At 42.3% G+C, this 22,878-nt stretch overlaps 2 protein-coding genes and 1 long non-coding RNA gene across 13 annotated transcripts in view; 2 read left to right on the top strand and 1 right to left on the bottom strand.

The window, feature by feature from the left end:
- Positions 1-5,830, top strand: part of ZC3H12C (zinc finger CCCH-type containing 12C) — a 51,953-nt gene extending 46,123 nt beyond the window's left edge. For all 8 annotated transcript variants that reach the window (XM_083734990.1, XM_083734985.1, XM_083734986.1 and 5 more), the window contains 2 exons: positions 819-925; positions 1,559-5,830. In XM_083734990.1, coding sequence (XP_083591116.1) covers positions 819-925; positions 1,559-2,955 — 1,504 coding nt within the window. In that variant the 3' untranslated portion in view covers positions 2,956-5,830. The remainder of the gene's footprint in view (positions 1-818; positions 926-1,558) is intronic.
- Positions 5,831-9,606: 3,776 nt separating this feature from the next.
- LOC310844037 lies at positions 9,607-16,806 on the top strand. The gene is made up of 2 exons (XR_014563904.1): positions 9,607-13,233; positions 13,840-16,806. It is a non-coding gene; the product is annotated as an uncharacterized lncRNA (long non-coding RNA).
- RDX (radixin) overlaps positions 14,784-22,878 on the bottom strand; it is a 29,681-nt gene continuing 21,586 nt past the window's right edge. For all 4 annotated transcript variants that reach the window (XM_083736810.1, XM_083736812.1, XM_083736813.1 and 1 more), the window contains 4 exons: positions 20,744-20,904; positions 19,794-19,886; positions 18,836-19,084; positions 14,784-17,408 (listed from right to left, as the gene is read on the bottom strand). In XM_083736810.1, coding sequence (XP_083592936.1) covers positions 17,244-17,408; positions 18,836-19,084; positions 19,794-19,886; positions 20,744-20,904 — 668 coding nt within the window. In that variant the 3' untranslated portion in view covers positions 14,784-17,243. The remainder of the gene's footprint in view (positions 17,409-18,835; positions 19,085-19,793; positions 19,887-20,743; positions 20,905-22,878) is intronic.

The following is a 22,878-nucleotide window of genomic DNA, read 5'->3' as shown; positions in this document are numbered from 1 at the left end:
CCCCTGGCAAATAGTTGCATGTGTGTATTCAACGATTACATGCTTAGAACAGACCCATTGAAATTAATGAATGTAACTACACTAGGTCCATTAATTTCAATGGGTCTACAGTGTAAATGTTAGTTGTATGACTCTATGTTCATGGCTGCTTCTCAAAACAAAGATAGGATCAATGTCTGAGAACACCCTTTGCCAGCCTCGCCCTCCAGACCAAAAAATGTGGACTGCACCAAGTTAGCAAAGGCTGTCTTGGAAAACAATTTCTCGAACTGATGAGACCTTTTAAACTTCTGAGTCTTCATGAATGTAGATTGCTATGACATTCGAGTCAAGTACTGCTTCCTCTGTTGTAAAGATTTCTAAATAGTGCTGACTGGTTAGGTTTTAAGTAAACCGCCAACCTTGACATTTGGTTTGAAAAGTCTTCTGTGTAGAGATCCACAAGCCGGAACTGAGTTTAAGGGGGAAATATGTAATGCTATGACACTAGCAGCTAGAGTAGCCTGGCTTTGTGAATTAATTGAGTGAGGCTAGAGTTTCAGTCTTAAAACATAGTCTTAATCATGTCTACCCAGAAATAAGTCCTATGAGTTCAGTGTGGCTTACTCTCGGGTAAATTGAGTTAGGATTGCAGCTTTAGTTTACAAGGCTGTTTTGTTTTCCAGAACAATATATGGAATGCATCTGAAATAATCTGGGAATACTTAATATCCTATTTAGAAATAGAAAGTGGTATTCTTTTCAGATGTTAAGACCGAGAATGTGGGTTACTGAATGCCTTGTTCATTTAATTATTATATATGTATATATCTTGATAGATTTATGCCTCCTGATGACCCCCTTGGCCGCCATGGCCCAAGCCTGGATAATTTTCTGAGGAAGAAACCTATTGTACCAGAACATAAGAAGCAACCATGTCCATATGGTAACCTTTTTTTCCTTACTAAACACTAATTATATTCTAATAAACAAGGCCTGATTGCTTGTTTGGGTCTCTGTAAAATGTGTCTTTGTAAAACGTTGCTGCGGAATTTTGTTACAACTTCCTTTCAATAATAGGTTCTTGTCCTGTTGGCTTTGCTGAAAGACATTCCCAGAGTTGGAATGCATATTTCTGGAACTGTGGTTCACAAAACCATTGTGATCATGAGCGTATAATATTCCCCAGACCTAAATTTAAATACCTGCCTGATGAAGACAGCATGAGTTCCTCATTTTGAAAATGAGAGAATAATAGTAGCCTGCAATATAGCGGCTACATAGAAATCAGAATGATAAACAGCAAACAGACCAGCATATGCTTTATTGTGCTGCTGTGAAATTGTGTACATGTGTGTATAAACATACACACACACTCTCTCTCTATGTTCAGCTGGTATTACTGATGCCACATCTTCTCTAACTGCAGAACGTTTAACTATCCTGAAAGCATCCTTGACCTGTGATTCAGTGTTATTTTCAGTCCCTTTTGTCTTCATGCTGCTGTAGAATCACATTATCTCTTTCTCCCCCCCCCCCTCCCTTCGCTCACTTAAATCTCCAAACGACAAATTTGCAGGGAAGAAATGCACTTATGGACACAAATGCAAATACTACCATCCGGAAAGAGGAAATCAGCCTCAGAGGTCAGTAGCGGACGAGCTTCGCGCCATGTCCAGGAGCACAGCTGCCAAAGCTGCTAGCGAAGGAGGTCTGGTGAAGAGCAACAGCGTCCCTTGCAGCACTAAGATAGATAGCACTTCGGATCTCAAGCGAACCACTCCAAAGAGGCAGTCGGATCCTAGCATAAGGACTCAGGTCTACCAAGACTTGGAGGAAAAGCTTCCCACCAAAAACAAGTTGGAAACCAGGTCTGTACCTTCCCTAGTTAGTATACCGAACTCTGCTGCTGCAAAACCCCAAAGTACTGCACCTTTGAGCAACGGCCTTCCCTCCGGAGTTCATTTCTCACCTCAGGATCAAAGAGCGCAGGGGGCGTATCCTCCAGTGTTGATGGCAACCAAAAACCACGGAACGCCAATGCCTTATGAGCAGTATCCCAAATGTGACTCCCCTGTGGACGCCGGCTACTACTCCATGCTGAACGCATACTCCAACCTAAGCATCTCTGGCCCACGAAGTCCCGAAAGGCGTTTCTCTTTGGACACCGACTACAGGATTAGCTCGGTAGCTTCCGACTGCAGCAGCGAAGGGAGCACCAGCTGCGGCAGTAGCGATTCCTACATGGGCTACAGCGACCGGTCTTACGTCAGCTCTCCCGACCCGCAGCTGGAAGAGAACTTGAAGTGCCAGCACATGCACCCCCACGGCCACCTGAGCTCGCAGCCCTTCCTGCAGGGCTACCACGAGACGCTGACCAGGGTGCAGAGCTACGGTCACGAAGAACCAAAGCACCACCACAAATCTCCGCTCCCCTACATGGCGGTCCACCTCCAGCATCCCGCCGTTGGCGCTCGGTCCAGTTGCCCCGGCGATTACCCGGCTCCCCAGAGCTCACCCTGCTCCAAGGGCAGGCATCTGGGGAGAGCCCTCGTGTCCACCCGAGTAGACAGCATATCGGACTCGCGTCTGTACGATAATTCCCCGCTGAGGCAACGGAAAACGTACTCCGGCCAGGACGGACTCAGCAGCTGGGACAGGCAAGCCTACGGGGTTGACGCGTACGGCTACCGCCAAACTTACTCCTTGCCCACCAATCCCAGCCAGCCGTGTTATGAGCAGTTTGCCTTCCAAAGCTTGCCTGAGCAGCAGGATCAGCCTTGGCGGATCCCTTACTGTGGGATCCCCCCGGACCCGCCGCGGTACCAGGATAACCGAGAGAAGGTCTACATCAACCTGTGCAACATTTTCCCTCCCGATCTTGTGAGAATTGTCATGAAAAGGAACCCTCACATGACGGACGCTCAGCAACTCGCTGCCGCCATTTTGGTGGAGAAATCTCAGCTCGGTTATTGAGGACATGAGGATGATGCATCTTTGCGGTGTCTTAATAGTTCCGTTTCAGCTGTAACGCTGAGGGAGGTTTGCTACAATAGCATGTGTGATCTCCTTCTCAGCAAGGAGGTTATATAGTAATCCATTTATGTGAAATAACTGTGCCATGGAATCTGTATGTGCAACCCCGTGCATTGGAAATTTAAATTCTCACTTGGATTTTATTTTTTATTTTTGAAGAATATTTCATGACTGGATAAGAATCTTTCCAGTTTAATATATTATTATATCTGTGGTCTCTTAATACGTTTCTTTGGTGCATCGGGGGGTTTTATATGCAGCACTTTTTATAACGTCGTTACGTGTTTATTAAATTAATGGGTGTTTTTGTCCTTCAGAGTGCAACAAAAGTTTTCTTAAAAAAAAAAAAGCTGCAGAAAACTAAAGAGGATTTTATGCACCCAGCAAATGGTTTTTTTCCCCAAGCTAAGCTTACTATGAACTTTTTAAAAATTGCAATTAAGTTATTTTATTGTGTGATCTTTTTGCTATAATCATTTTATTTATAGAAAACAAAGGTCTTTTACAGCACTGACTATTTTTTTAAACAAGTTTTGAGTTACCAGTTTTAATGTTGAAATGGGTAACAGTGTGTTATTAGTACTTTATAGTATGGCACTTTTTTGTTGGTTTTTGGTTTTAAGTGACATTATTTGTTTATCACTGTTAATTTTTGGTGCACGCAAAAGCAATCACTGATGGAGAAATCTGCCATGATTAATTTATTATGTAGAAGGCAAAAGCCTTAGATGCAGATTTTGAAGATGTTGCGCTCATCCGACTCACACTGTCTAGAATTAGGCTACCAATATATCAGTTTAGGCAACCTATCCACACCTTCATGAGTCAGAAACTGAGATTTGTTTTTGTTGTGTCTCTTGCTCCTCTAATTAATACGCAGGTATACTGGACAAAATGTGTGGGTTTTTTATACCTGTTTTTAAATGAAACTAATTGTTCTCAATGCAATTTTTTTTTTGTATATAAGATACTGTGTATTTTTCATGCTATTTATCAAGGCTGGCCTGAGAAGGTTTTATGTTGTGTTGACGATATGCAACATTTTTTTATAAACTGCACTATAGTATAATATAGCATTGTAACTGAGAACAGTCCATCCTTTTTGTAAAATACTGTAGATGTTCTCAAAGTTAGTTTGTCTGGCCTGCTGTATTGTGCAGGCATGGCTCTTTCTGCAAACAACATAGATTTAGAAGCAGACAGAACCGTCTCTTCTAGTATTAGTAAGGGAGATTTCTGGTTTTTAAGTCGTGGGTTCTGCTAGCTCTTCTAAAATGTAATCTTGCATAGATAGAATAGTACTAGATCTTGCAGACAGTAACTTATACATAGTGAGCGTAATCTTACACACTAGGATTCCCTGCAGAGTGACCTAATGTGATGTTTCCCTACTTGAGCCTTCAGCAAGCTGGCTCCTTCCAGATGTTTTGTACTTCCAGCCCCAGCCAGCACGTCCAAAACATCTGGAAGGCGCCATCTTTGCAAAGGCTGCTCTAGTTGATCATCTTATTTCTGATAAACCAGGTGCACAGCTGCAACTTGAAGACCCTATAGAACCAGAAAGTTACCTTTTACTGTTGATACAAATTGTATCTTTAACTATGATAATTATTTTGATTTATAGATCTAACTTTAAAAAAAAAAGGAAAAGGAAAAACCACGCACAAATGTGTAAAGATAATTTTAGACTTTGGGCAACATTTTATTCCTTATTTAAATGAGAGAGAAAAACCCCTGTAGCTTTCAAATCCTAAACAGTCATATAGGCAATTAGTTGGGTTCTTATTGTAAACAATATTCTCTCTCCCCCACCCACCTATTTAAATATACCTCTTCTTCTCCTTCTTCTCTTTCTCCTTCTCCTTCTCCTTCTCCTTTTAAACCACGTTGAATGAGATCATATATATAAAAAATAATGATAAAATGCTGCCTGAAAAGAATATCCAAGCACCTTTTGAATAGGAAAACATTTTTCACTACTCGTGCAACACCGTGTGTTGCAAGAAGTAGGATTTTGGTATACAGTAAATGCTCCTGCAAAGCATTGTGCTTATAGATGTATCCAATAATCTGAACCATGTTCAGCTACTTTAATTCAGGAACTGTTCTTCTACACAGCTTTCACTGTTGACTAGTGAGACAGGATCTCAGTTCTGTCAATTCAGCTGCCCTCCTCTGGGTACTGTCTTAACACTCCCTCTGTCTCCCCTTGGGGAGAACTTCTTGCCCTGTCTGTTTTCTTTCTTCTCGGCTTCACTGTTTCTTGTCTATATGGAATGTCTTTTAAATGGAGATGGTTGTACGCTGCATACCTCTTCCTGTGTAAGCCCTCCATTAAACGAATGTGGTTTGCATCAAAGCAGGTCTCGTTCATCGCGGTGGGCTTCCGGTGGACAGTTTCCACATGCAATTTGTGTGTTGTTTATAGCTTATACTGTAACCTTGAACTTGTATTGACTTTCTATATTCCTCCTGAAGTATCGGTGGCTTCCTGACCCAGTGTCTGCAGAATGCAGAACTCCTGTCTTCTGGAATGGCACCATTTCGTATTTATTGTTGGCCGGCTTACCGTATTTTACATGCTTATGTCTGACTGCGTCGTGGAGCCTGATCCTGCACTGTATACTACAATGTGAAGTGAGCGTCTTCCGTGAATGTGTGATGCAGCTTGTGACTTTTGCTGGGCTAAAGATCCCAGAACTCCTGGAAGCATCTTCCTTCAGTGTTGATATCTGGTCTTTTGTTATTGTGGACTTCCTTGGGCTCCATTAAAAGCTGGTGTAAAAAAACAAAAACACACTGTTTTCTGCTGCAAGAACTTTGCATGTGTGCTTTTTTACCTTACAAGGAGCTCCCAGGCTTTGAAGGACTCAAAGCTCCTGTCCTCCGTATGCCCTTTCCCTGAAAGCAAATGGTTGGCCAGGTATATCCACAGCTGTGCCATCTCTGAAGCGGATACTCAACTGTCTCCATTGATTTGACTATGACCGGTAGCAAGCTTTTCTGGATTCAGAAACTTCTTATCTGCTTCTCCAGGGAGCAGCATGTTGTTTTGCACACACCAAAAGAACTGGAGTCATTGGGCAGCTCTTGCCAGCAGGCAGCAGCATGGCTGCTTTGCATTTTAACCACATTTCTTTATGCACACCACCTCCTGTGAACCTTGGCTCTTCTAAGTTGCTCTCTTTCTCCTTTGACGTTCCAAAACTCGGGACCCGCTGCAACCCCCCTCCTCCCGGGATGGCTTTCTGTAGAATATATATGGTAAAAGTTTGCAGCAACTGTAGGACAACATAGAAAAGGGAAATGCTAGGAAGATGTCAGGTTTGTTTTATGCCAATTTATTGATGCAACTTTTGGGTTGGATCCAAATTTGCACACCAAGTGTAAGTGAAAAAGCATGCCTACTCGTATATGGTGGAAGGGACAAAATTGGCAGAGGCATTTTGTTCTTTGGGGAAGGCGTCTTGAGGGGATGGTGATGGAACTGGAAAGCAAGCAGAGCACCCATGTGCAGAGGGTGTTATAACTGTGAAGTTAAAATATGTGATATATGATCTTAGGAGGTCAAATACCTGCTTTGTTTTAATTTATTGCAACATACAGACATTGGTGCGCTCAGTTCCAACTTTGAAATTTGAGCTGAGTTTTATGCCATTGTTATCATCACTATTGTTTGGAAGTACTTAACAGAAGGGATGGAAAATTTACCTGGAAACATTTCAGGGTTTTGGATTTATGGACAAAATCATATGTGTGCATGTATGCAATTATACAGTGTACTTATATCATGCTCAACCACATAGAAGCCCCTTTTAGATCTACATATGATGGCAAGGTTAAACTCATTGCCATTTTGTGCATGCATCTCATTAACATGTTTGGAACTTCTGGCTATTTTTTTTTTACCTTCTAATATGACTCCAAAGTTTTGAGAGTTTAACTCCATTAGATTTTGCGTGTGCGTGTTTAGCAAATTCTGACATTATGAGGCTTCATTTCTGAAAGCGGAGCTCTTCACTTTCCAGTCCTCCTGTCCTCTCCCAGTCTAAAAGACAGTAGTTTGTTTTTTCAGAAGAAATGAGAATATACACTATGTGAATTTTCAAAATAAGGGGGTTTGTAGCATCTTTGGAGACTCTGGCAATTTCTGCAGCATCCATGATTACACCTCCTGGTGAGTCAGCAGGTTTAAATCCTTCCCAAGTCTCTTCTGAGAGACAACGCAAAGGTTGTATGTGTTATATTGCATTTTAAGTGTAAATTAAAATGGAACGTGATTAAGGACTCATTCCTTGTGTGCCTTTATTCTGCCTTTTATTTAAATTTCCCCCTTCCTACCATTTCTTTCACCTCCTGCTGCTTCTCTGTCTTTATGGCTTTTGCTGTTTTTATTACTCTCAGACTTTTCATTCCTCTGTTTTCCTTTTCAGTCTTTCCACATTCTTTTTTGCTGCATCTTAGTGCCTGCTTCCCGTAAGGATTTGACTTTCTTTTTGCCCCGCATCCATCCTCTCTTGGGAGATCTTTCTGCCCCTTTGCGTCTCAAATAGAGTATTCCCTGCTTTTCCCCAAGCCAACCACTGCTGTGGCCTCTGAACCCGACATCTTCCTAGAGAAGATACAGTTTAAGTTTTTGAAAATATCTGGATAAATCTGAGTGGATATTGCTTAGTAGTATTGGAATGGTAACTATCCAGTATGTTAATCGGATTGTTCATCTGTATTTTAAAAATAGCTTGGGGGAATATTTATTTTGATATATTGCGTATATTTATTTGGGAAATTTATTGATCCTAACATTTTGAGGGAGAATAATAGGAGAACTTGATCTTCTGTTTTAAAATTGGGGGAAGAGCAGAAAGGAAGTACGTATTTTAATAGACGGTTTTAAAACAAACCTTTTTGGCCATACATCTTAAAAGGGTTAAAATCCAAAAAGTGATTTGCATTTTTCATGCTTTGTAAATGACAGAAATGTTCATGAGTTCACACACACACACACACACACCTTATTCTGAGTGCAGATTGATCTGCATTCATCAGTTCTAAATGAAACTTTGCTTGATAATAGAGCTTTAATTAGACTTGAAACATCGTCGTTCAAAATTATGGAATTGCACTGCTGAGGTGTTGATAACTCGAGACCTTTGGATGTTTACCAACATTTACTGGACTTTCAGAGGCATGTGATATTTATCAGAATTCCTTCACAATTATCAACAGTATTCACATTTGGGGCATTGGCTATAGCGTGCGCTTATGGGAGAACATTTTGTGACCTTAGGAATGTACATGTTGTGTGCCTGTGGGGGGGAAATAATGTTTAGAAGAAAGCCCAACAAAGCTCCCCAAGATTACAAAATAATAGCCTTCAAACTTACTGAAGTTTTGTACTTGTACAGCTTTAAAATACTTAACTATGTGCTATAGCAGTAGTTTGAATTTTCTTTCCATCTACTTGTATTCCTAGTTGGATGGGCATTTTGCAATTATCCTGGAGCTAAATGTAAGGAATTGCTTCTGGTGGTGATGAGATGTTTTAGTTACAAGTGTTCTTAAGGGGGTTTTTTGGGTGGGGGTCATCGTCATTGTCGTCCCTGCATATTCCCTTCAATTTGAACTGGTGGGATCTTGTCTATTTGGAAACTCATATCTGTAAAAAAAAAAAAAAGAGGATCAAACATGTCTATGAAAAGTTTGGTGCAGCAATTGTGTACTCTTCACTGGCTGTTCTTAAGTTGTGGCTATTCACATCAAATAAAGCAGTACATGGGCATTACAAAAACAAATAAAGCATGTACATGGATTCTATTCTTGGACAAAAAAGCATGTATATGGATTCTACAAAAATATAAAAAATTATTAGGTTCCCCCTCCCTTTATGGTTAGACTCTCCTTATTTCATACTGATGCTCTCTCCAGAACAGCATGAAATCTGTTCTGGAACTGTTTGCTTGAGTTGTCTCAAGGAAATTCCACAGAGCTAAAAGGATTTTGAACACTTTGCATGATATTAGTAGAAATCTGGATCATTTTAAGGTCAAATTCTTTGACACTTTCACTCCGTGTCTCCCCACCCCATCCCTTCTTTAGGAGCAAAAAGTATATCCTGGCATTTCAAATGAGAGGTGAACCATGCAGTAGGAGATCCTATATGAGCACCTTAGGCTAGAGAGATCACTTTTTCATTCCTGTGTGCTGCTGTCATATATGAAGTACACTATATCATGGACTCATTGTGTGACCTTGGAGCAAACTATGCCTTTTCTTCAGCAAGGGTGAGGAATCTGAGGCCCAGTGGCCTGAGGATTCTCCCTACATCCTCTGCAGCCTTGCTCCTTAACACACACACACACACCGCCGGCCACCCAGTGTTCTTGTGTGGCTGGAATATATTCTAGAACTGCGGTTGTGCCTCTAACTTGCCTGAAGGATGCCGAGGTATTCATACTGGAGGAAACAAAGCTGAAGACAAATGATTCACTATCTAGAGAGATTGGCAGGCCAGAGATTTCTGCTCAAAAAGCCATTTCAATCTCTACGCTGCTGCACCGCTCTGGCTCTCATGTAATTGTACTCCTTCGCGTAGGGGCAGACCATTCACAAGCAAAGGCCAAAAGTAAATGTTACAAGCTGAGTCATCTCCTTGCCTCTTGTCGCTTGCTGAGGTTCAGACAATTATACACAGCAAGGTTTCCAGCAACTGCGTAACAGGAATGGGTCACGTGGGGCCTTCTCAATGTTGATGAACGAACCCCACATCCCTGGCTAGGACCGGTGGGAGTTGGGGCACAACATCTGAAGGGCTGTAGGTTTCCCACTCCTGGCACAACAGCTACAGATAAGGAAGAATTAAAGTCACCAAGCAGACACACAAGCATCAAAGATGCATTTATTCAAGTACATAGGTAGAGACAATTTGCATTATATGCATATAATGCCCATTTGAGCGATAGTGAGGAGGGGAATCAATCGGCTGTAGCACCTTAAGAGGAAGATTCACTTGCCTGTGACAAATTATGTTGATTTAGGTTTTTATATGCCATCAAGGCTTAATATAAAATGTGTAAAAATGAATAATGTAAAGGCAAGAGAAACAGCAGTTACTTTTACATTTCTGATTCTGCCACGGTTCATGCAGAGAATATTTAAAAGATCCCACTTTTAAAGAACAGCTTGCCATCTGCTATATTGATTTCCATTGTAGCTGCATAGTAAACAAAGGTTCTGATTCTTCAGCCTTTGAGGAAATAGTCACAGCCATATTTTTTTGGGGGGGAAACATGCCCCCGATCCAACGCTTAGGGAAAAACCCAGTTACGAGAACTGAACCAAGAGATCTCCAAAGCATGAGTTGCTCTCCATCAAGAAAGTTGACATATACTTTGCACCTCTTGTGTGTTTAAAGGATTGTAAACTTTCCCAAAAAACAGAAGCACAGAGGCAGGCCTGGATAGACCTCCGGTTCTTCTGCTGTTCCTGAATAAGTTTCTATCCTAAGGGTTGCAAGAGATCGTACTTTTGTAACCTGCACAAAGACACAGAAGAAGCAAATTAAATAAGGAAACAGAAAAGAGCCACACCCACCACATTTATATCTGCAGAAGCGCCTAGAATGAAAAGAGATGGGTTGTTTCCAAAAGAAGTTCAAAATTTGCTTTTCAAAAGAAGTGTGAAGAAGTTTAGACTCTGAAGCCTATCTGGCAGCAGTGGCAACTCTGCATGCACTTGGGCGTCCCGTTGAAATCAAGAGGGTGTCAGAGCTCATAAATGGACACTGCGTTCCAGCTAAAATGTGCATTGACTTGGCATGCAGCCAAACATCAGCAATACTACTAACAATAAAAGTGTGACTTTTGGAAGGCTCTCCTACGCTTTGACTAGCCTAGTGAGCGCAAGGAGCTACCATAAGCCCTACTCGCATGTTCAAAGGACGCACCAGCTTCACCTCTAACCTTTGTGAGTTGAATCCAAAGGTCTCAAAGGGGATTCTTCAAGCATTCAGGAAAATGCACTTAGAAGCCTCCCGAAGATCAGGGCCCCAGTGATGCAGAAAACTCTGTTGCAGAGGAGTTCAAACACGCTCAAAGACCAATCACTTTGACCTCAATGTGCAACAGTTGGCAGCAGAGCCAATGGGGATTTGGGGGTGGGGTGGGCACTTACAGCCCTGGACCCCCTCCAAAAGTTTCGGGAAAACCTGAATAGGGTGCTATGCTAGCATACATACCAACCGTTGACTATCCTTGCCAAATATTTAAAGTGCCTCGAAGGTTAGCTAGCAGTTTGGTATGCTGACAGTGGTTATTCGAGGTATTTTCCAGTTTTCAAAACCCTTTTTTAAAAAAGGCAGAACACAGATTGTACCTCGAACCTTATAAATGCAACAAAAACACTGATCAAGCTATGGACAGGCAAAAAGCTAAATATGACAGTCTTGGAAATATCCACTGGTAAGTTTTGAGGCCTTCCATAACTATTCTTTTAGTACTCACCCTTTTGTTTTCCACTTGCCTTATTGCCTAAAAAAAAGTTCAGTTTGACAATCAGATCATTGTCGACTCTGCCCTGTTTCTCAAAAGCTCTGCTGTTTCTGTTGATGGCAGCAATTGGCTGGTAAAGGGGCACCAAGATATACCAGCTTCTGGTGCTAGTTCATGACATCAGCACCCTATCAGTCATACCAATGTACTGATCACTATGCCCTGTCCAGAGCTCCATTTTGTCTGCAGAACATCTCTTGGACACAGCCCTACAAGAACACTTCCGCTTTCCTAAAAGCCCTATGAAAAGTGATTTTAAAAGGGCATTTTGAAGAACCCCCGTCTCTTAACACTAGTATCCTGGCACGTGGAAGCAACACATTGGAGACCTCCTGAATGTGAAAAGGATTTTTCCTCCTTAGTGGTGGGGCTGAATATCTGCTGGTTATCGTTTGCTGTGTTTCCTCTTAAACACTGTAGCAGCTGTATGGAAACACTGCTAGCATCAAAGGTGGACTGTGCACACTTAAATAGGTGGAAAGTATGGTTATATTTATATTACGCGTAGAGAGCTGCATATTGCTGCTTCACTTTAATGTCTCTCTCCTGAAAGACCTACTATATATTGAGGGCTAAAAATGATGTCATGGATGCCGAGTGTTGCAACAAGGCATCCTGTGGACTGAAAAGCAGGTGTGTCTCTGTACGATGGCAAAAAAAAGAAGACAAATGATGCATGGGGTGGGCATCATTATGGAGATAAAAGGGACACTGAAGACAAAGCCGAGCCCTGCTGCTTTCAATAAGGCAAGGGGCTTTGTGAAAGCACATCCACACTGCAAGAAATGGCCCCCAAGGGAAAACAGAACAGAGGTCCAACACAGAACTGGCAGGACTGAAAATGGAGTGGGATGTATGCTTTGCCCACAGGTTATTTTGCATATCCCTCTCCAGCAAAGCAACTACGAGTAACCAACTGCACACACCAGGCAAAACAGAAAATCAGCGTTGTTTTATGAAGGAATCATTTTATTTCACCTCTTGTCTTCTCCTGGTAATGAATTGACATCGCCTGCCCTCTTTTTTTGCTTCCCCCTGGGAATAGTGGGAGAAGTCATCTTTATATTTTGAGGTGGAAAAGTCACATTAACAGTAGGAAAGAGCCTGGTGGATTCAGAATATTTATTCCGCCCAAAGAAAGGGCTTCTGAAACTCAGAACATAAAATATACATTGGACGTTTCTTCAGCCTTACCTTGATTCTATTTCGGCGAGGAAAGGGGGAGGCGGAGAACATGCATCTTATCCCATTAGGTGGAAAACGTGTGTGAAATGCAGTGCATGGTTGAGGAGCCAGGATCTGAACAACGAAAACCTACACACAACAGTCCACAATGATAAACAACAAATACATTGCACAAAGGGCCATAGAAATGTATGCATGCCTGTTTTGTATGTGTAGTGATTTTCTGTTTGAAGATGGTCTGTGGAAAATCTAGTCTAGTGCTACAACCTCCATCATCATCATCATCATCCTCAGCCTCATTTATTTCTTCTCTGTTGTCCATTGACTGAGCCAAATAGTTGCCTTGCTACAGCTGGCCACCAGCCGGGACCCTGGCAGTGAACTACAATGAATCCAAGATGAGTATCAGCTATAAAAGCCAATGCCTTGGCTAACTCAATGATCAGTGCAGGACAGCCAAATGGACTGCTTGTTCTGCAAACAAGCTGTGATGGCCTGGGATTCGGATGCTGAACCTGAAGAATCCCAGCCTGCCCAGGATTCCCCGCCTCCAGAACCAGCTGAGCCGGGGCAGAGGCTTGAGCCTGAAGGGTCCTCACCTGTGCTGGATCCTCAGGTGCAGGCACCAGCTGAGACTGCTCTGGCCCCTGAGGTGATGGAGGACCCATTGCCTGCGGGTGCTCCACTCTCAGCCCCGTCAGGGGAAGCTGAGGTTGCCTTTGGGTCGGGTAACCCTCCAGCCTCTCCTGAGCTGCAGAGGCTCAGGGCAGAGAGGCGGAGGGAACTAAGTTCCCACAGGAGGAGTGCTCGCCTCCAGGCCAGGAAAGGCGAGTCACCTGAGGATCGGGGCCGCCCTGTGCCTAGGGGCAGATAAAAGCCAGCCAGCCCCAGTCCCAAGTTGCGGGAGCAACATCGTTGGTTGTCAGTTCCTGCCTGAACCCTGTCCTGCTTTCCTGCCGGAGCTCCTGAACTCACCCGACTCCCTGCCCTGCACCCAGCTCCAGCTTTTATGGACTGCCTCCATATTGCACCTTCGACCTTGGACTGGACTCGGACCTTGCCTCTCGGTTGGCCCACGGGACCAGCGCACAAGCAAGGGGGGCGGGGATGGGACTGGAGCAGCCTTAGGGAACTTCCCAGTATTCAGCTTTACATCCTGTGCTCCCCTTGCATCTCCTAGGCAGTGGAAAAGTTCTATTTTGGAGTCCTCCTGCACACTACCTGGGGAACAGAATCAAGTCACAACTATGGTGAACGGCTTTAATTTGTGCACTCGGACTGCAAGGACTTGAGAATTGTTGATGTATTACAAAACAGACGAGCATGAGACAGGACACGCATCAGTGACAGAGCATCTGCTTTGCATGCAGAAGGTTCCAAGTTCAATCTCCAACTAGGACAGTGCTCTGCAAAGCCAATGTAGAAAATACTGAACAGGATGGACCAATGGTCAGAGTAAGTAGAAGGCAATTTCCTATGTTCCAGACTGGCTTGCATATATGAAAAGGAAAAAATATTTTGGGCATTCTTGATTTCTCAAATTACATAGCTTAAAAAAACACACGAACAAGTGAAGTCCCATTTTATATGCAACATTAAGTCAATGATGTTCAAATGAGCTCCCTCTCAAATCTGTGTGTGATGCTAGCAGTGAGCTCTTATGCTACTCATGCAACTCCATGTCACATACATGGAGCATACATCAAGGAAAAAACCTCAATTTTTGTCATATGAACACCTGCTGCCTAAATAAGCTCTTCGTCCTCAACAGCAATTCTGTGCCAGTGATTCCTCTTTTTCGAACCTGCAATTACCCTTTTTCCTTGTATCTGTAGTGAGCAGTTAGTGCCCCCTCCCTCCATAGGAGTGTCATTTCTGCTTACATTTTAAATGAATTCCCATTACAAGATTTGTCAGCTGTGTTCCAGACATCCATTCACTAGTCTTAAGCAAATTGTGATATTTTTTTTCCAGCAAAACCGAACAATTTTGCTTGGGAAAGATGAGATTAAATAACAACAATGGATCTCAGAAGAATGAACTGTAGTCTCTTTATTGTTAGCCAATGAATGTTATCCAAAATAATAGGTGTTATTAACTGTAGCTTAATTTTACAACACAAAAGATGCTAAGGAGGGGAGGGGGAAGAAGAGGGGAAGCGTGTTGAAAATTCCTTCACCAAGTTATTTTCTTAATGCCTCTGCATCAATATGTGTTTCCTCAACAGTTGGTGACAACCATCACCATCACTTTGTTCACAGTGAAAAACCTCATTACAGATGTTAATTCCTGGTTGCTTAGAAAAAAGTCACACAGTTTTATATATGGATTAGATCCATTTTAAACTCTAATCTATACATTGTATATTATGAACAGCAAATCTAACTCGTATTTCCCCCCCTTACACTGATAGTCTGGCATTGTCAATGCACGAACACACATTTCAGGGAAGAGCCATACACTGCATTCCATTTGCTATGGCAAAATATTTTGAACACTTTGGACATATAGGTCTCATGATTTGCTGCATGAAAATGTGCAAGGCATCTGCCCAATTTCTCTGACTGCAAGCAAAAGTGCCCAGGGCAAACATTTGAGCATGTGCACAGCTTTTGCACACCCGTGCAAGGAAAATCAGCTACCAGTGTGTCTGTGTTCCTTTCATGATGTCCTCTCTCCAAGATCTCCCTTAAATTTAAGGGTGGGGTGGGGGACAACCTTCAAGAAGGTTCAATAAGGAATCCTTATTAAAGGATATTTAATAAAATGGCAATTTTAATAGGGAAGTGTAAATTTTGAGTGCATAATACCAAAAGGTTAGCTGAACCATCCTCAGGGAAAGCAGGGCTTTCTCCCAACTACTAATTAAAGAGTTATAAAAACGGTGCGTAATTTCATTCATAAACATGGTCCTCAAAAGTCAACATGCCAACTAATCATCCCAAAGAGCATTAGATAAGGGTGATTCAGCAATGGTTCTAAACATACATTCAATATTACCTGACTGTATGCTGAACTTCAGCCTAAAGGTTTGTTCATACAACTCATTTGCCCCTGTTCTGTCACAATTCCTGTGACTGGACTCCCTGAAAAGCCCATATATATATATATATATATATATATATATATATATATGCATGCGCAATTCCCTTGCATCTTCAGTTATCATGGAAGGAACAACCTTGATGTGTAAGTGGGCCCTCAAAGCAAGTACAAGGCAGCATTGTTTTATGCAGACTTCATTAAGAAATGAGCCTCAGAGCAACATTAATTTAGGACAAAGGAACCCAAGACCCAGAAAACATGCTCAAATGTTTCACACCCCTCTCAGTGGATCGTATACCAGTTCCAGGTTACATTTTAAAAAATAAAATAAATGGAAGATACATGGTGTAGAATTTTACTCAACAAAAAGGCAGCTGAACACTGTTTGAATACTACAAATCTATGCTGCAATAGAACAAATTGTTTAAAGAGTAAAGGCTCCTAGATTTGTGTAGTGTTTAGCTATGCAGAAACCTAGCATAATGCAGTTTGCGCTTCTATATGGTGTTTGAAAGACCAGTCATCATGCATATCGTAGTGAGGTAGGCTATTGTCCCCTCCGTGGGACTGATGTTTTCATATGCTCCCTTGCCAGAAAGGCCCAGGTTTCCCACATTGCAATTCATATGACAGCTAACAAAATGCAAGGGAAGGAGAACCCAGAGCAGGGGTGGGGACCTGAGCCCTCCAGATGTTATTGAACTAAGCAGCTCCCATGCTTTCCTAGCCATGCTTGCTGGGGCTGATGGGAGTTGTAGTTCATCTGGAGGGCCAAAGGTTACCTATCCCTGCCTTAAAGAGTGTCTCTTTTTCCTACTTTTATCTGAAGAACTGATGACTTCAGTAAAACAGACGTATAAGCAAAAGACTTTCTACAGGTTAATGTTCCACTTAAAAAAAAGGGGGGGAGGTATGCTGGAACAGCTACCTGTCATCTAGACCTTTGTGAACAGGCAGGCAAAGAAAACCATAAATGATGACAGGAGGTGAAACACCAAAGAACTCCACCTAACAGAAGAAAAACAACACCCCGTAACCCCTGATAAATTAAGCAAGTTCTTGCAAATCCACTAAAATGAAAAAAGAAAAGAAAAATCCAAAGTGCACCCATGCCAAAAACTGTGGCCAGTTATAAGGTAAAAGCTAGTCTTCTTTCAAATCATTCCTGTTTAGGTTAACAGCTTTGTCAGTATAAGATGGTGCTACTCCTCCAGAGGACAAAGAATAAAAAAAAAAGTGATATGAGATCATGGAGATGTGGCCACACCACCTCTCCCAGAGCGCCAGAGCGGACAGGCTGCCTTATTGTTGAACGGCTTTCATGAAATGAGTTTTAACCACAAACTGGTATAAATGCTTTGGCAAGGTGGGGTGTGTTCCTTTCAGAAAGGCCTGCATTTCTCTGCTGGTGGTTCAAGCTTAATGAAGAACATATATGCAAAGTAACAGCTCTCACATTGCTTCAAATTCATCAATGCGCTGCTTCGTATTGCCTTGCCGGATCTGTCGAAGAGTCTTGTATTTATCGCGGCCGGCTTTAACATTCTCCGCATGAAGGACATCGTTCTGGGTCTTCTTGGTGTCGTCTCTGGCTTGGGCCAGCTCGGAACTCAGGGCCTGTGGAACAAAAGCATTGCCAGTTTAGACGCTGCCAGTTCTGTCAAGTTCAATGTTTCATTTGCGGTACAGGATTAATCTTCCAACCAAACAGCCAGAACGTATACATACATAAAACAAAGGGGTATACATGTGCAGAAGGGGAGATGATATATTCTTGTTCCTTTAGTGGACTATTTTCAGTAAATTCAACTTAAAACAAGGTTTGGAATATTTTTTTTCTGGAGAACAGTTATCAGTCTCTCATGTATAGCTCCTCAATCACATATTCTTAGAAAGAATTGCAACAGAAGGGGACATAACGTGGTGCAGAGAAGCAGACATATTGTATTAACTTTTGTGTTCACTGTTTGCCAGATTCACTGCTCAGGCCAACCTATGATACAGCAAAACATAGGCAGGTTAAGATTTTTTATTTTTTTTTAATTACATTGGGTTTAGTGAACATTCTGTTAGTGCAAAGATTTCTACTTGCACAACAAAGCATTCCCCCCATCCTCCTGTGTGCCCTGAAATCTGTTCTAGAAGTACCCCATATTCTCTGCACAAATTTGGGAAGGGAGACTGCAAAGGGGGGGGGAGGGAGTCTTGTTACAGAAGGAGAAATTCTTGCTCTGATGGGACACCTTAGTTGACTACCCATCATGCTCTACTAAACTAACTTATTTACCTATCAGATGAAGGAATCATCTGCTTCTGTATTGTAAGGATTTATCCTTCAGAATGATGATTTGTACAACAGCATTGCCAGGAAACTCACTGGTTCTGATTGCCTTCCAAAGTAAATGGTGTCTCTTCATGCATTATTAAAGGGGCCTAAAGGCTGCTGGAAAGGAAGCTCAGCAGAATGGCCCCCTCCAAGAGCTTCAATTAAGTCGGAATCTGATCTTAGCTTTCAAAATGCTGAGTTAACTAGCTTAATGCTCAAAATCCAAAGAAAATAAAAGCAACATTTGCACTCTGTGGTATGAATTTTCATATAAAGGAACTTGCTTGTGTTGGGCATTACGAACATTTTGTTATTTTCTCATGGGGCTGCAGTACCTAGTTCTCACACAAAATTTGTAAAGCAGCACAAGAGACAAACCGAACGACACTGTTCTCCCGACTGCATTTTCCAAAATATAGGCCACATCACGAAAATATGTTTCTTTTAATCGGAAGGAGACTGTCTAGATGTGTGGAAGGATATATTATGAATTTTTGCAAAGCAGTATGTACTGTGCCCAGGGCCCACTGAACCAAATGACTTCCTCTGCAAGTTGAGCAGAAACGTCCCCTCACACCCACACCAAGATGGGATCGATAGGAGTCATTTCAAAAGCTTTGCAGGGGACTACTGTGCAAAGCAAAGTTGAGCATGCTCAACCAGCAGAGAGGTTTTTGGGTTTTGGCCTATATTACGTGCCTCTGTAATCCTTCATTACCTGGAGCTGTTTCTTTACACGTTCATTCTTTTGCGTTTCTGTTACACGCTCTTCCTCGCTCCTGTGATTCACAACGCCATCAGAAGCCAATTCAGCACTGGCCTCTGCATTATTCTCATCCTGTTCATCGTGTTCATTTTCTGTGGGAGGAATTACAGGGGGAGGCGGAGGAGGTGGCGGAGGAGGAGCAGACATCACAGTCTTTAGCTCTTCTTTGGTCTTTTCCAGATCTTCTTGGGCTGCAAAGGCCTAAAAGGTAGTAATGAGGATTAGTCAACACTTACGCTCCACAAACAACCAAAATCTCCCAGCCTTATACTTTAATGAGATTGGTGTCAATGAGATTGAACCAATTTAGCCTGTCGTTCCTTTAACATGTTTACGGGCCACAGAATATATACTTAAAATTACTTTGAAAATCTCAAGAGCAGACCAGAAGTCAACTCAAGCAGCTCCGCACACCTTTCTGAATACCAAGTCAGCTGCAGTCAACTAATACAAAGGAACTGTGATACATCCCTAGACCCCAACTACTCATTAAAATGATTAGCCCAAACAGCATTTTCAGAAGATTCTTAACAGCTTTCCCTGTCTCTAGGAGAAAAGTAGGATACCTATTTAGGATGAGATTTCAGAAAAGCATAAGAAGTAGGTACAGATAAGCTCATGAAGACATCTGTTTCCCTCCTGGGGTTGGATGAATCTATATTCCATCAAGTCAATCTGCCTTCTAGCCAGAGAAAGTAGAAAGCACAGGACATATGCAAGTCCAAGTATTGCTCTCATCTCACATTGGGGCAAGGAGTACTGTAAGCTTGGCAGAAGATTTTAAAAAGCATTTTCCAGCAGAGAATTTGACACCCGATGCTGGGAAATGTCTTGTTCTCAGCTCTGGCGTGCAGTTCAGAATGCTTTGCCCATTCACAAATCCCAGCTTTAGTACATTAAAAATAATTACTTTGTGCTGCCATTCTGAAGCTTCTTCTTCTTTCTTCTTCTTGGCCTCCTCCAAAAGTGCAATCTTAGCTGTGAATTCTGCAAGTTCTGCCGCCTAGGAAGTAGGAAGAAAAAGTTATTAGCTCTAAGGCAACATCATGTATTGGTCTGCATTAAAGATGAAGCTGTAAAGAAATCTTAGTTACCTTTTCATAAGCTTCGTATAAATGAACAGGCAACCGTTCAAAAATAAAATAGCTAGACGAATAAGAAAATAACCAAACTATAAAGCCACTTAATATTCCTTTAATACTGACCAGTTAATTCACCAATAGCAATATAATAAAAAAAAATTTTTTAATTGAGCCTGGTTATCATGTGACTCCAAAACTTGGGGGGGGGGGGGAGAGTCATGAGGGCATCCTTTGGAGAAAGTATTTCATAAGGATAGTGCCACCATTTGAATGGTGGTTGTATAAGGAATATCTGAACTTAATATTAACAAGATGGTAGAATGGATCCAGAGACATGTAATGGAGGTGGTGGAAACAGATTTCCTCAGCCCCCCCCCCAACCTGGTCGGAGAGGTTCCCCTAAGGTTGGGGTACTTTGCCAAAAGTGGTGGGCTATAGCAAGAGGGGTTGAGGGGATCCCCAAAATGAGAGAGGCAACCTTGGTGAGTGGAGAGAAGTCAGCTTCTACACGCCCTGTTATGTGTGCTTTGGTTTGGATGCAACCTAGTGGATTGTTGATTCAAAATGCAACATACACCTTTCTCTCCTCACAGCACAGTACATAACTATATGGGGAGAGGAAGTACATGCATCTACCTTTTTTTGTACTTAGATGACATCATGCAATTATGAACCTGCATGGTTTTCTTAATACCGTTTCCTCTTTGGATGCCAGAATTTTAACAAACTCATTGAAAACAATACATCCTAACATAATCAGGCACATGTAACGTCTTACCAGCTGCTCCTGATTTTTCATTTGGTCAGCAGCCTGCTTCGCCAGGGCAGCTTTTGCCTCTTCTGCAGCTCTCCGATCCTTTTCCAGGCGCTCTGCTTCCTCTTTTGCTTTCTTCCTCTCCTGATCCAGCTCTAGGGCTCTTCTCGTCTGCTCTTCCAATTCTATGCAGAAGTTTAGAAGAGATCAGATGAACTAAAAGGCAGCCAGACTGTGTTACACCGAGTCAATAGAGTGGTACCTCGGGTTAAATACTTAATTCGTTCCGGAGGTCCGTTCTTAACATGAAACTGTTCTTAACCTGAAGCACCACTTTAGCTAATAGGGCCTCCTGTTGCTGCCGCGCCGCTGGAGCACAATTTCTGTTCTCATCCTGAAGCAAAGTTCTTAACCCGAGATACTATTTCTGGGTTGGCGGAGTCTGTAACCTGAAGCGTATGTAACCTGAGGTACCACTGTAAAACTAAATATTTCCAACACTGAATATTAAAGAGTTCTCTGTTATTCTTCTAAGAGCAAGAATAGAAGGTCTCAATTGCTTTCAATGGAGATTGCCTAGGACAAGGATGGGAAACCTTTTTGACCCAGTGGGCAGATCTTCATCTTAAACCCCATGGATCAGCTCTGAGAGGCAGTTCGCAGCAGAGTTTGGGGGAGGTAGTAACCAAGCAGGAATGAATTCCCATAAGCCAATGGAGAGGGGAGTTCAATCCTGATTTCTGCCAAGTTCAACAGACCTAGGATTACATGTCTTCCAACTTGTTTTACACCGCAAATCATACACAGAATTACAGAATCATCGAATTGTAAAGTTGGAAGGTACCCCGGGGGTAAACTAGTCCAACCCTCTGCAATGCAGGAATCTCAACTAAAACATACATGTAAGATGGCCATCCAACACATCAGATTATAATCTAATGTCAATTTTACATTGTACAGTGGTACCTCTACTTGCGTTCACCTCCTTCAGGATATGTACGTGGCAAACCCGAAAGTATTTTCCCAGATTTCACTGCGCGCACATGCGCAGAAGCGCTCTACACACCGTGAGCATGCGCAGAAGCAGCACCTCCAGTTGCAGAAACCTCGGGACCCAACCAGAGCTCCGGAACGGATCCCGTCCGCAAGTGGAGGTACCACTGTAATGGAATATTCCAATGTTTTCTCCACTTGACCGTGTTGGCAGGAACTTACTCTTGTGAAAGGATGCAAAAGGATACATTTCACTTAATTTTTTTTATAGATATTCAAGAGAAGAGAGCAATACTTTACTGCCCAGACTGCAAAAAGAACTGGCTCTCATACAAATCCACTAACCGTCAAAACTGTTCACATTTTTCTCAGGAGGAATTATAAAAGCATCAGGTATAAAAGCCAAAGAAAGCTCAAATGCAAGCCAGTTTCCCAAATACATGGCAGCCGTGATAGCTGAGTAGGCACACAAACCATAGCAGTAAGGACGAAAGCTCAGAGAACATGCTTTGCACACAAGAAGGTCCCTGGGTCAATCCCAGGCAACCCCAGTTATATGAAGCATATGATAAGGCCTCTTTCTGGGATATTGGAGTGCCATTATCAGTCAAAATACACAGCACTAGACTAAATGAACAGTTAGTCTGGCGTGAAAAAAGTTGCTTCTCATATTTCTGTCAAGGTTTTCAAAAACTCTTCCCATTCTCAGGCATCTGTGTCTAATTTCAAAGGCCCTAGATTTGCACATGCTTCTGGAAAAAAGCTTTAAGATATTTGGGGGTCTTCTCATTTACATTTTTTGGGGAGACTTAAGTTTTTGTAATCTTCCCAAGTATTCTGACTTGCACTGTGCAAAGTATAAGCCTTAGGCACTCAGATCCCCTCCCCAACATCGTTTTGGCACATCCATAGCATGCATTTGGCTTTTGTGGGTGAGTTCTTTGGGTTCCCAGGTGCATTCACTACATCATTTATTTGTTGCAGCACACTGCAGTTCTCACAAAGCACCCAGTGTGGGAATTACTGCCTTCAGTGTCTTAATGCAAACTATTAAAAGAGATGAAAGAACATTAAAATGTTAGGAGCTGCAAGAAGTCACTCCATTCAATAGCTGTGCTATGATTCAGAAAGTCAAGCACAAAAAGAGTAATTGGCTGCACTAGAGA

The sequence above is a fragment of the Podarcis gaigeae genome (assembly GCF_964106915.1).
Source record: "Podarcis gaigeae genome assembly, chromosome: 4".
Classification (NCBI taxonomy): Eukaryota; Metazoa; Chordata; class Lepidosauria; order Squamata; family Lacertidae; genus Podarcis; species Podarcis gaigeae.
Note: the sequence above shows the minus strand (reverse complement) of the source record. Positions and strands in the feature narration are given on the sequence as shown.